At 38.1% G+C, this 13,381-nt stretch overlaps 1 protein-coding gene across 1 annotated transcript; it reads left to right on the top strand.

Moving 5' to 3' along the window:
- The first annotated feature begins 3,921 nt into the window (after positions 1-3,921).
- Positions 3,922-10,451, top strand: LOC104224797 (plant intracellular Ras-group-related LRR protein 9-like). Its single transcript, XM_009776502.2, has 3 exons — positions 3,922-4,827; positions 9,111-9,277; positions 9,382-10,451. Exons 1-3 carry the CDS (start codon positions 4,087-4,089, stop codon positions 10,028-10,030), a joined length of 1,557 nt encoding a protein of 518 aa, XP_009774804.1. The 5' UTR covers positions 3,922-4,086; the 3' UTR covers positions 10,031-10,451.
- The last annotated feature ends 2,930 nt before the right edge of the window (positions 10,452-13,381 follow it).

Here is a 13,381-nt window from a genome sequence, read left to right as displayed (position 1 = left end):
ATTCATCCCTCATGATAACAATAAGGATTCCATATCCTGGGACAGCAATGCTAATGGGATTTTCATGACTAACTTTTGCTATGAACAAGTTGAAGGTAATAGTCATCCTAAGATAAACTGCAAATGGGTATGGAAATTGCATTGCCCAAACAAAATTAAGTATTTCTTATGGCTTTTTAACCTCAATAGACTACCATGCAGACAATATCTATCGCAAATAGGCTTGAACATAGATGAGAAGTGCATAATTTGTCGTAAAGAAACTGAATCTCTTATGCACATCTTCTTCACCTGCCCTCAAGTTCATACTCTATGGCACAAACTGGGCATTAATGTTGGTAAGTTCCGACCAAAGTGACAGAACTGGCTCCAATCTCTTACATTGGAAGATCTGCAAATTTCAAGCAATAATCTAACTTGGAATACTTTGTTCCTCTTTGTAATTTGGAATATCTGGCTTACAAGGAATAATAACAATATAAACAACACTACTATCCCTCTATCCCTTACTAAGATCATTAACCAATCTATCGAATATATTCTTCTAACGGATAGAGAATCCAATTGGGATAGGAAAATCAACCTAACAATCAACTGGATTAAACTTCATTCAGGCTGGTATACGCTTAATATAGATAGTGCTTTTAAAAAGGGAAATGGTACTGGAGGTGTAGGAGGGGTAATAAGGAATCAACATGGTGACTGGTTAATAGGGTTCGCTTCAAAAATCTTCACAAAGAATCCAATCCATGCAGAGCTAATGGCGCTCTACCAAGGGCTCTGTATAGCAAACAACAGGAAGCTATTTCCTTTGGAAATTGAGACTGATGCTACGCAGGTAATTTCTTTTATCAACGAAGGTTGCAGAGCTTACGAATCTATAATTAATTCATGCAGGTTGCTTCTGGCACAAATGGGCACGGTGGAAATGCATCACATCTTCAGGCAAGGGAATGAAGAAGCCCATGCCCAAGCAAAGCATGCGACGACCAACTTAGTATTAAATAAATTAGAATTTTGGATGTTTCCACCACCGTGTTCTGGCTAGGATGCTGGCAGACAAGGGTGGTGAGGGAGTTGTTAAAATCCTTGCTACTCTTGGTGAATCATCATGCCATGCATGGATTACCAACCATCAATGATCCCCAGGATCATAACTACTACTGTAATGCTTAACGTTTTGGTTTAATAGAATGAATATCTTTTCCTTCAAAAAAAAAAAAAAAAAAAAATCTCAGTCCTCCCGTGGTAACAGGTACTGGAGCTGCTGATTCTAATCTGTCTGGCAAACACATTGACATTGGATAGGAACAATAAAAAGCTTCACCTAATTAAACAGATTCTTATAGTTTGTATATATCTACATGCTTGCTTTTATTTACCAGACTCCAGAAGTAGCCAACTGAAGATAACGATGTGATCATAATCTTTTTCACTATTTTAATTAATCTCCCCTCTAGTAACTAGTAATGAAGCTAAGAGCAATCTTACTCAGTTTCTTGACTATGGGCCACTGCTACAAATCAACTATCTAGTGCTATGGTTAATTTTGAATCAAGTAAATTTTGGTTTCTTTTATGTAACTAATTTAATACTTAGCCGTTACCCGATATCGATAGGTCGAATTATCAAGACGTGCGAAAACTAACCATATAAAAGAACAACAATAGACATACAGTTGTATATAAATGTTCAATATGCACATCAGCTGCATGCTTAGGATAAATTTCAGAAGGTTTTTGATCTAAAGCCAGGTGTTTTTATCCATGATACTATGATAGCTTGAAAATGTAACGTGCTAGTCCATATACTTTGATTCAAAATATAATAACTAAGCTTACCAAAATGACATTGTCTTTCGTCTTTCTCTTTCCATGTTAAATAAAAAGGACAAGCTTTATCGATGTATCTATGCCACAATGACATTGTGCGTATAAAATCAATTATTTTATGTATATGTATTTGATATTGAACTCCTTGACATCTTTGCATATTTATTTATTTTTTTTAATTTATTTTTAACACCAATGATGAAAAACACATATATCTCCGCTATATCCTTAGTAAACACCAAAAATGTTTAATAGTAAATCAAGTGCTTATAAATCACAATGGGACAAAAGTTTTTAGTTGGTCACCAAATTCATGACTTTTTCAGTATATAATTACTTTTTGTTTGACCAATCATTTTACTATGTTATCCCTGAAATATGTCGTAATTTTCGAAATACCCTTCTCAAATAATAAAACCCTAGAGGTTGTTTGGTACGATGTTGGATATCCCACAATATCTCATAGGGCGAGATATCCAATGTAATTAACTATCACACCTTTTACATGAGATAGCTAGCTATTCCCACCATTTTAGTATAAAGTTATCATGAGATTAGCTAACTCAAACCAAATATAGGATAAAGTGAATCCCAAATTTTATCACATGATTATTATCATTATCCAATGTACCAAATGCTCATTTGGTACGAGAAATAAGAGATACATAATCTCGAGATTAAATTTGAGATGTGTATCCCACGTTTGGTTGGGATAAATCGCAGTATAACTAATCCTAGAATTAATTATCCAGAGATTGTAGTATTATTTTTATCCTTATGGGAGGTTGGTATGATAATACCGTGATAACTAATCCTGGGATACTGTATACGGTAGAAATCGGCGGTTCGATTTTACAATCATCAAGGCATCCCGAGGGTTTTCAGTGGTCAACTCCGACGGTTCTCGGTGATCGACTTCGAGGCTATGTGACTTAGTGCTCTCGACGGATCAAGTTGAAGTTCCCAGGGCGCGTACATATAGCAGGCCAAGTCTAGTTAACTAGTCAGAAAAGCGAATCAAGGCATTAAATGGTTGTATCAGCCCTATATCTTTGTAATTAATGCATTTGTACTATGTTGGGATTCCCCCTCTTATATACTAAAGGGGATCCTTGTCATTATGTAAACATTTGTTGCTCAATACTAAATACACAAGAACATTCTCTTTGCTCTCTAACATATTCTCTTGATCTCACTGCTTCATTTATTGCTTATATTTATTGTGTTCTATTTATTGTTCATCATTTATTGCTTATTATTGGCCATAAAAAGCCGTCATTGATTTATTACTACTGTTAGTCACCCATCGATTACCCTCGATAGTTCCCAGCCGAGCTCCAGACTCGACCCCGAGACCCTCGAATAGGCAAGCCTGAGGCCCCGACTATTAATCATTCGGTTTGGTTATCACCTTGCTCTCAAAGCTCTTATCTCGTTTCTAAGTCTTTCACATAGCATCAACTGTTTAACAACTAGCATAAAATAGATCACGTATGTTTAGAATCACTAAATCAAATTTAATTATTATTACTATTTTCACGGTAAACAGACAGTTAATCATGGAATAACTTGTTTAAGGGTTTTGTATGCTGGATAAACAAAAAAAATCCTTGGACCGCCTTATCCCTTGTTTGATTATTAATCCTGGATAAGTTATTTCAGGATAAAAAAAAAAATTGTACCGGGATAACTTATACCTGCCAGTGGGTGAAATAATAATCACATGATAAGTTATCGTAGAATAATGCAGTACAATTGATAATTTCGGGATTAATACAATATACCAAACAATCAAAAAATAATATAAGGATAACTAATCTCATCATAACTAAACTCATTATAACTAATCTAGCATAACTTGTCTTCCAACCAAACGACCCCTAAATCCCTCTTTACTCCATACCACTATTTCTCTTCTTTTCTTTTTCATATAAATTGATTTGCATTTGATTTTAATAAAAAAATTGACTCAAACCGGAATTATTAAAATGAGCTGAATCCCCCCTCCCCCGACAACCCCAACCCAAAAAAAAAATATTAAAAAAAAATAGCCGCTACGTCACTTGTATAAAAACGGTTATCATGCCATTAGTTGGATAGTCTGCTTCCCCTTGCTCTGCTCTCTTCTTAACATACACTTCACACTCTGTTGAACATTTGATAAGAATCTAAATGAACACAACAATACAGGGATGAACAATCCACCTCAATTTGCTTAAAATTGAGAGTTTATTGTTATTGTCAATCAGTAACCATGGATCCAGACCCTAGCAATTTCCCAATTCTCTCCTATGTCATGGCTAAGCTCCCCAGCATCGGCCCCAAACGATCCACTGCCGATGACTTCGACATCGAACAGCCGCCGCTGCATCCTCCGCAGTCGCAAGAACCTCATTTCGACCTTGCCGAGCGAATGCCGCATCTCACTGATCTCAAAGTCGTTTCCGCAATGCGACTCGCGGTCGCTGAAGTCGCTCAGACCCGATCCGTGCTCAAAACCCTAGGCGAACGTCCCGATCACGAGATTGTCGATACTGCAAAGATGAAACTAGCAGAAATTGAAGCCAATTTGTCCAAGCATCACGACAACGAGGTTGTTTTATCTCCGCGATCACCAGATGCGAAGGAGGATGAGTCCGTAAAGGCAGCGGAGAAGGAGAGAGAGGAGTACAAGGCGTTAATATCATTGGATGAGTTACACGAGGCGTATGAGAAGATGTTGAAGGAAGCTGAGGTGAAGTTGCAGAGGATTTATGAGGCTGCTGTTGCTGGTGATAACGTGGCAGCATCAGCAGCTGATGAGGAGGTGACAAATGAGAAGGGTTTTGGAGTCAAAGAGGAAGTAAATGAGGAAGTGGTTGGGATTTTACAGGAAGCGTTGGGGAAAGGTGTAGAGAAGATTGATTTATCTGGTCGGATGTTGAGGTTGTTGCCAGAAGCTTTTGGGAAGATTCGTTCTTTAATCATACTGAATTTGTCAAATAATCAACTTCAGGTAAGCTGTAAGTTGAATTCAAAAAGCCTAATTTTTGAATTTTAACATGTCTATCATTCTAGCTACGATTTGATTGTTGTTGAACTTATTGGTCAGCATTAAACGCCATATTACTCCTTCCTTTCCAATTTATATTATTGTGTTTAACATGGCATAAACTTAGTATTTTTTTTTTGAAGGCTGTTAGTATATTTATTTTAAACTTATGTATTATATTACTTACTCCATTTCATTTTATACAACGAGCAATATTTGATTGGACCGGGTTTAGAAAAGAAAGACCTTTAACATCTACCAAAATATCCTTAGAACTTGTGATCTTGAACATACCATGACATTTTTGTGGTTGTATAAACATGTTATTAAGCATAAAATAGAAAAAATTTAAATAAAGAATTTTCAAGTATATTGCCCCAAGGCTCTGGTCTAATGGTAAGAGCGCAACTTGTGATGTGTTAGGCACGCATCATGGGTTCAAACCCTGCTGCAAACAAAAGCCTAGTATTTAAGCAGAGAAGGGTAGAAGGGCCTGCTATTATCCACCCTTGCGCCTCTTAAATATATAAAGGTGTCAATCTTTCGGTAACAAACCAAATTTTTTGAAGTGTTTCAAAGTGGAATGATTGTTATGTAAATTGAAACAGAAAGATTACTTGATATAGAGCACATCAAACTCTTACAAATATTACTATAAGATAGATGTATCAAGAGTGGACAAAGGGTGACATAGTTTGGTGAGTTTAGAGTTTTTGCAGTTGTGGATGCGTCTGTTATTTCTTTGTTGGTTTTGGTGTCACTGTGCACTGCTTATCTGGAACAGAAACCAAAATGCCAAATAAGGTGGTATATACATTTTGAAGTTGTGCCCGGCTAAAAGTGAAAATGTAGTTACAATATTTACTATGGGTTGATGTTGCAGCTTTCTAAGTCTTGTTCCATTGTTTATTCAATGGAAAAACTCAACCAACACATATCAGAATTCATTTGCCTGGTTCTTATCAGTACCTCCCCAATTCTTTAGTCCCTTAGGATTGCCTAATAAGCCTTGACGAGTATGTGTGCCTCGCTTCTGTAGTAACAATATAGGCAGGTGTGCAGCTTGAAATATCCAGACCCTATCTTTCTTAAAAACAATAAATTTAAAAACTCCACTCTTGTAGTTTCTACCACGACGGAATGTGGAATATTTTGTTTGGAGGTTGAAAATACCCATTTAATATGTTTTAAGTCTATGAAAGGTGTATAGAAATGTAGACTCTAAGTCATTGCTCGGAAATGATGTAAAGGAGAAAGGAGACTACAAAGGTTTCTGATCCGCCAAATTACTATCCTGTATCCCAACCCTGGAGTCTGGCCAAGATTTGTGGTCACACTCATTGAAAATGGTTGGTTCACCTGCTTAAAAGATTAAAATATCCATTACATAGAATTACACATTCAAAACGGTCTTATCTCCAAATTAAAAGCTCCTATCTCATTCATAAAAAAACAAAATTCAGGAGGTGCAGACTATACATCACTTCCCTTCACGCTTAAACCTCCATAAGTATTTCCTTTTCTCCGAGTTCTCAAATAGTCGTCTAATTGCTCTTGAGTAAGTCCAAGTGCATGACTCATGCAGAGTTATGTCAGAAGTCAGAACCATAAATACCATCCAACCGTTTTCTTTCATTTTCTTTGTGTATGCCTCCACCATTTGGTGTCCGTGTACATGTGTCATGCGTACATGCATGCATGTGAATAGACTTGAGCTTCATTGAATTAAATTTAAGCTAGTTAGAAAATGTTTACAATCTTAGTTTAAATATACCAATCAAAGCATGAGCCAAAGAAATTATGTGTATATATATCTACTGGCTAGATTGTTCTCAAATATACGTACTTTCCTGCCAAATCTTAATCCTGGAAAAGGTCTACTTGTCAAAAAAAAAAAAAAAAAAAAAATCATAAACCTGCAAAAGCATGTATCGTCTGGACATAGTAATGAACAATCGATGTGTAACAGCGTCCGGGATCTTGTAAACTGTGATACAGCAGTCTGCAGAATGAGCTGTGACTCTTATGCTGGTACTTCTGTATTAAATGTTACATTTGCAAGACTTTCTTGTTTCTTCGTTGACTTCAACAATGGATAAACAAAAATTGCTTTGAGTCTTAGTATAAATCTAATAAGAAGCATGAGCGTGAGAAAGTAACATATGTCTCCTGGCTTTACTGTTTAGATAACGTAGTCATTGACATGATAATAATGAACAATGGATGTCTCACAGCTTTTAGACAACAACAACAACAACAACAACAACAACAACATACCCAGTATTATCCCGCACCATGGGGTCTGAGGAGGGTAGTGTATATGCAAACCTTACCCCTCCTGGCTTTATTGTTTAGAATATTTGAAAATATATTACTTCAAACAGACTTGTGACCCCTGTTATTGGTGGATCCAATATTTAATATTTAATTGGGTATTGTCTTTCCAAACCCAGATTCATTGAGAACCTGAGGGAGTTTGTAGCTTATTAAGTTCAATAAAATTAATCAATCAAGCGATGAAAATTCTATTGAAAGAGCGCATCCATGGGGTGCAGAAAAGTACAAGAAGGCGAAGAGCTCATAGACAAAATTTAAGGAGCTAATAGATCCAAACACTCATTTACATCATTTACATTTCTGTAGTTACATTGATAAAATAAATCAAGAGACATCTAGACTTCGCCCAGGGGGCTTTGGTCTAGTGGTAAGAACACAGGGTGTGATGTGTGGGTTAGGCGCACGTCACGGAGTCAAACCTTGTCGCGGACAAAAGCTTGGTTTTTAATTGGATAAGGGTAGAGGAGTGAGCTTGTTATCCACCGAGTTCTGAACTGTGGGCCACTAGTCCTCAGGATTTCTCGTCTATAAAAAAGAAATAGACATCCAGCCTTCAGGGTAGAGAAGAAGTTGTGCTCCTTCAAACATCTTTGATTATGTCCCTCCACAATCTCCAAAGAGACAGGTCGACAGCATTTCTAGCATATCTTCTTTGGTGGATTTTCCAACTTCCCAATGACCAAATATGGCATAGGCTACCTTCTCTGGTTAAGGCTTCCGCCGTTGCATCCTAAGAAGTATCTTTAATATGTTCCATATGCCACTTGCAACTGGAAAATGTAAGAACTAGCAGGCATCTTCAGCATCTGACCTGCAAATGGAGCATCTTTTACAATAAGGTAACCTTCTTCTTTTGAGGTTGTCTTCAGTAAGCCACAGGCCTCATCTAATACAATCCAGTTGAAGCAAGCCACTGTTGTTAGCACTTTGATCTTCCAAATTAGCCCAGACGAGGTTAAGTGTGAATCGTCCTCTGTTCTTCCTTCCCCATTTTTCTCTTGTCGTCCCTCTTTATTTTCACTGTCACTTGCTCATTATGTGCAAAAAAATCTATTGGTGCAAATCTTTCTGCCAAAAGTATGAGCTGAAGATATTACACGAGTATTCCAATTCACATGCTTTCTTACCTATAATAAACATGTAAACCATGTATTCATTCCAGTTCACATACTTTTATGCCAATAATAAAACCTCTAGTGAACTGTCTCACGGTAAACAGAGACGTGACCTCTAATTTGTTGGTCCATCCATATCAAATGTTTAATTTTATATTGTTTTCTTACTAAGGAGCGATGTGTTCGTAATTTTAATTTGTTTTTTAATTCCAAAAATTAACTTAAATATTTTCCTAGTACTTATAGAGCTTTAAGCACCTAGATATTTTTCTTAAAACGATCATTGAATTTAAACTAACCTGGAGATAGAATTATGAAAACAAAGAGCACAACTATTCTTGGCATTTATATTAGTAGTAAATTTTGATATAGACAAACTAAAAGGGAGCTCTTGTTCATCCAAGTTTTCTACACTTATATGTATCATACATTTTTACATCAAGGAAAGGGAAAGAAAATAGACGAGAGAGAAAGACCAAGAAGCCCGCAGCTATGGTATTGATACACTTTGATACACATTATCAAAATGCAGTGTGTCACGTTGCTTCTTTGATGACACTGCCAATATGATGATTTATTCTCTCCTTCAATCCTCTTCATGTTCCTTCTATCTGCTGAGAATAAACAGTATTTTCCATTGAAACATGTATAAACAGAAAGCTGGGCAAAATTGTTTTAGATGGATGAATGAGGAGAAAAACAAACTGTTGGTTCTCTTGCCTTCTACTGTTTATACTATCGACCCTCCTTTTAATTTCTGATAATTGTTTGCCTCTAACATTTTGAGGGGAACAGGTAATTCCTGATTCAATTGCTGGTTTGGAAAATCTTGAGGAGCTTCATCTTGCTTCTAATATTTTGGAGTCATTGCCTGACTCCATTGGCTTGTTATTTAGTTTGAAGATCTTAGATGTCTCTGGAAATAAGCTTGCTGCAATTCCAGATAGCATTTCCCATTGCAGGTCACTCTAATTCAGAAATGATTATTTACTACCCCTCCCCCAGATCACGGAGATAACATTGATCTTTTCAATTTTCTTTGACTACTAACTTTGAGTGGTTTCAGGTCATTGGTGGAGTTGGATGCAAGGTTCAACCAGCTTTCTTACTTGCCAACAAACATTGGGTATGAACTAGTAAATCTGAAAAGGCTTTCAGTTTCTTTCAACAAGCTCCGTTCCCTACCCAGTTCTATTGGTGAGATGAAGTCCCTGCGCTTACTAGATTTGCATTTCAATGAACTTCATGGACTTCCACATTCAATTGGGAACTTGACAAATCTTGAGATCCTCAACCTGAGCAGCAATTTCAATGATCTGACTGAACTTCCAGACACAATCGGTGACTTGACAAATTTAAAAGAACTTGATCTGAGCAACAACCAGATCCATGAATTGCCTGATACATTTGGCCGGCTTGACAACCTGACTAAGCTTAATTTGGACCAAAACCCTCTTGTGATACCTCCAAAGGAGGTTGTATATGGAGGGGCTGAAGCTGTGAAAGCTTTTATAATTAAGCGACGGCTTGATGTACTGATGGAAGAAGAGCGACAAAACATGGAGGAAGAGGAGGGACAGACGTTGACCAGTTTACTTACACGAAGTACCTCCTGGTTGAGTGGTGTTGTTTCAAATGTTTCTGGATCTGTTGCGGAGTATTTGGGTGGTGTAAGAAAGTTAGATCCAGACCATTATCTCAACCAGCAGTTGTGAGTCTTTTGAGATCACATTCTCATTGTTAAAACCTTTTAGATGTCATGCTTTTCCTACGATGATTGACTCATAGCTGCCAGTTGCATCCCTCCCCTCCCGTCGACTTGGTACTTTGTTTCAGTTTTATGTGCGAGGATAAATGAAGAATGGTGGTCTTTTTTGCTGCGGTTCCTAGTAAATGTCCCTAACTTTTGAGTTTTGACATGCTAGAAAAACTGTGTTCAATTTTTGGGATAATAATAGGAAGCTGTTCTTTGTTTTGCTCTGTAGAATTTCAGTGGCTTAGTTGTAGAAATGATCTAATTCAGATTCAAATGATTACTTGAGAATTTTCTTTTCCTATTCGTGATATCAACTAATTTCTCCTTGTATATATGAAATACTAGGTTCAGGGTCATTGTAGTGAATCACTTCCTTCTCATTATATCATCTTCTTTTATCTCATAATTAATTATAGCGAATTTCAAGTTACATGCAATTTTATATATAATAATTTTTATGTAAATCAATGGTGAAACAAAAATTCGGTGCTATGTGTTTCAACATTTCACGGTTCACTTTGTTTACCCATAAAACGTTACAATTGAATTTGTAATGTAGTGTAACGTGGTTTATAGACAATTGAATCGATTTGATCCCAAAATGATAAATAAATTAAATAAAATACAAGACTTAACGTTGAAATTGAGATAAGACAACAAATAGCTAGGTTCCAGAAGCAGAGCTTCCGAAGGCAGTAATCGAAATATGAATAAACCAGAAATAAAGTGTTATTGAGCTTTAGAATAATATGTAGCATAAGTTTGTCAGAAAATTCGACTCTTTTACAATGGCTGTTGAAGATACTATTTATAGTTGCACTTAGGCAACAAGGACCTAGGGTCAAGCCCCTCTTAAATGACAATTATGGGGGCCAATAATGAATGTGTAATGGCAGACTATGAATGCCAAATTTCTTTATAATGGATTATACATTTAATACTGAAGAATATTCTTTACTGAATGCCATCGGGCGGCAAACATTCATTTGTCCTTATTAGCAATATTCCCTTCGACCAACCGAAGTTGTTGTCCCCGATCTTGGTTTCTACTTGCCTCGCTTTCCGTCTGTCTCTGTTTCCACGTGTCGGTCTATTATTCGACTACTTTATGCGAACCGATTTTACTATATACAGATAGTCCCCCTGCTTTCCGGTAGTACATCTTTGCGTCATCAGGAAGTTGGTGAAGATACCTTTCTTGGCGGGAAATTTTTTGATCCCCTCTGAAAAATTTCTGACGTTTCATTAGACGTACGTCTCTCCACATTTAATGCCCCGAACACGCATCACTCCACGATTTAACAATACTTTCATCGGTTCTCGAGGTAATCATGGCCACAATTTTAGCCGCCTATTCCTTTACGTATACGCCTCATTCTTTTTCTTTTACACTTCACAATTTTTCAAAACTCTCTCAACTTCTTTGCATTCAACTCTTTCTTGCTTTTAATGCTCTTCTTCAAAGAACTCTTATTACCTTCCGCTAAGCATGACTTCCTCCTCTAAGAACTCAAGTTCTCTAAAAAATAAAGAAAGCACCGATGATACTGCCGCTCCTATGGTGAGCACTATCATTTCTAGAAGGCTCAGTACAGTCAAGGATTACGAAGAGAACTTTCCTTCTACAAACTGTCATACATGGGTTGTTGGCGTGTGCCCTTCTTCCATCCGTCCTTCAAGTATTCCTATTGTGAAGGAGGATTGTGGTTGCCATGATTTAAATATCATCGCTCTCGATTTGGTGGAGCGAGTAACCTTCCATAAGAAAGGTTTTACGTACGTTTACACGTTTCACTTTGGGTCCATTCTCATTGAGTGGGTAACTTGACCATGTAATCTTGGAGTTCTGCCACCGGTATCAAGTCTTCTTGGCACAAGTGAGACCCTCTGTGTGGCGGACGGTAGCCTGTCTACGGCGGGAATGCTAGGAGACGGGGGAAGAGCTCTCCTTGGCTCATATGATGAACCTCTACTCCCCCAAGATTTTTCGTGGGGGAGTAATATACTTTAGCAAACGTGGCCACCATGTTTTTCTCACCAGCATGGATGATGAAAACGACCGTGGATGGATGAAGCAGTTCGTTGTAGTTGCCACCAAGGATATCATCCCGACCACAACTTCATCTTTCCCTGAGTCATGGACTCGTACACGTAAGTTCAACGTCTGTCTTTTCTTTGATAAAAGGTCATCTAATGCTGTTACTGATCCTTCTCTTTTCATTATTTCAGCAATTCGGTGGACACCATCAGGGTTGAAGGCTTGGACCAGTGGGTTTAGAAGATTCTGGATATTACCATGCCTGAAACCCGCCGATGGGAAGAACTGACCCTCAAATATGGATGGAAGGCTAAAATCATGGTAAGTTGATTCGCAAAACTAATCTTGTCTTTACCTCATTTTGTGTATAAGAAAGTTAGTTAACTTTTTTTCCGTTGAATTTAGGTCTTTTGTAGGGCTCTATTACCGCCCCCGAGAAGGACATTTTGGTTGATCTCGTAGAGGCTGCGAGGTTGCTCAAGGAGGCCTTCACCCGAATCGGGTCCATTAGATCAGCTTCCGGTGCAAGTGCTTCCTCTCTGAGTCCCCGACCGGAAAGAAAGTAACCAAAAAGGCGGCGCTCCTCCCCGGCTTAGGGCAAAAGTAAAAAGGTGAAGAGCACCACGCCTGAGCCAGCCACAACTACTGTGTGATTGATGATGATGGGGAAACGAGTGATGAAAGATCTTCCCACAGGGGAGACAATGACCTTCATCAGCTCAATAGAATGCTCAATCTGAAGATCTTATAACACCAACCGAGGACAACGTCCAAGTGCTATAGGGAGAGTGTGATATAGTGGAGAATGCCAATTCTCTCTTCCGAGCCCCAATTCTGCTCCCGGTACTACGGGGTTGAGTATCAGGCCTATTTCGTCTTAGGTTGATGAGCAACCTACAAACAACACTACATTTGCCGCAACTGCTTCTCAGCCCACAACACCATCAACTTAATCTCCTTCCACGCAGGTCATACTTTCATCACCAGCAACTGCTACATTACCCCCACCGGCCGTCGACACACAAGAGCAGGATATCCCCCCTCCCCAGACCATTGGAATTTGGGGCACAAATATTCTCCTCCCTCTGCAGATCCCCAGAGGAGGAGCAACATCTCTCTATCGGTCTCTCCCTATTGCCATATACTGTCCCCGCTGCTGGAACTCACCAATTACTTGAAGTCGTTGGCTTTAGAGAAAGACAAGAAGAAAATATACTCTCTTTCTGGGGAGTGTATGATAAATAATGCCATGCACAACCCAACAGCGGTATG

Source organism: Nicotiana sylvestris, chromosome 10, assembly GCF_000393655.2.
Source record: "Nicotiana sylvestris chromosome 10, ASM39365v2, whole genome shotgun sequence".
Classification (NCBI taxonomy): domain Eukaryota; kingdom Viridiplantae; phylum Streptophyta; class Magnoliopsida; order Solanales; family Solanaceae; genus Nicotiana; species Nicotiana sylvestris.
Note: the sequence above shows the minus strand (reverse complement) of the source record. Positions and strands in the feature narration are given on the sequence as shown.

Coding starts and splice junctions, on each gene's coding strand:
- LOC104224797 (XM_009776502.2), top strand. CDS start 4,087: ATGGATCCAGACCCTAGCAATTTCCCAATTCTCTCCTATGTCATGGCT. Junction 4,828..9,110: donor TGTCAAATAATCAACTTCAG/GTAAGCTGTAAG, acceptor TGAGGGGAACAG/GTAATTCCTGATTCAATTGC. Junction 9,278..9,381: donor GATAGCATTTCCCATTGCAG/GTCACTCTAATT, acceptor GAGTGGTTTCAG/GTCATTGGTGGAGTTGGATG.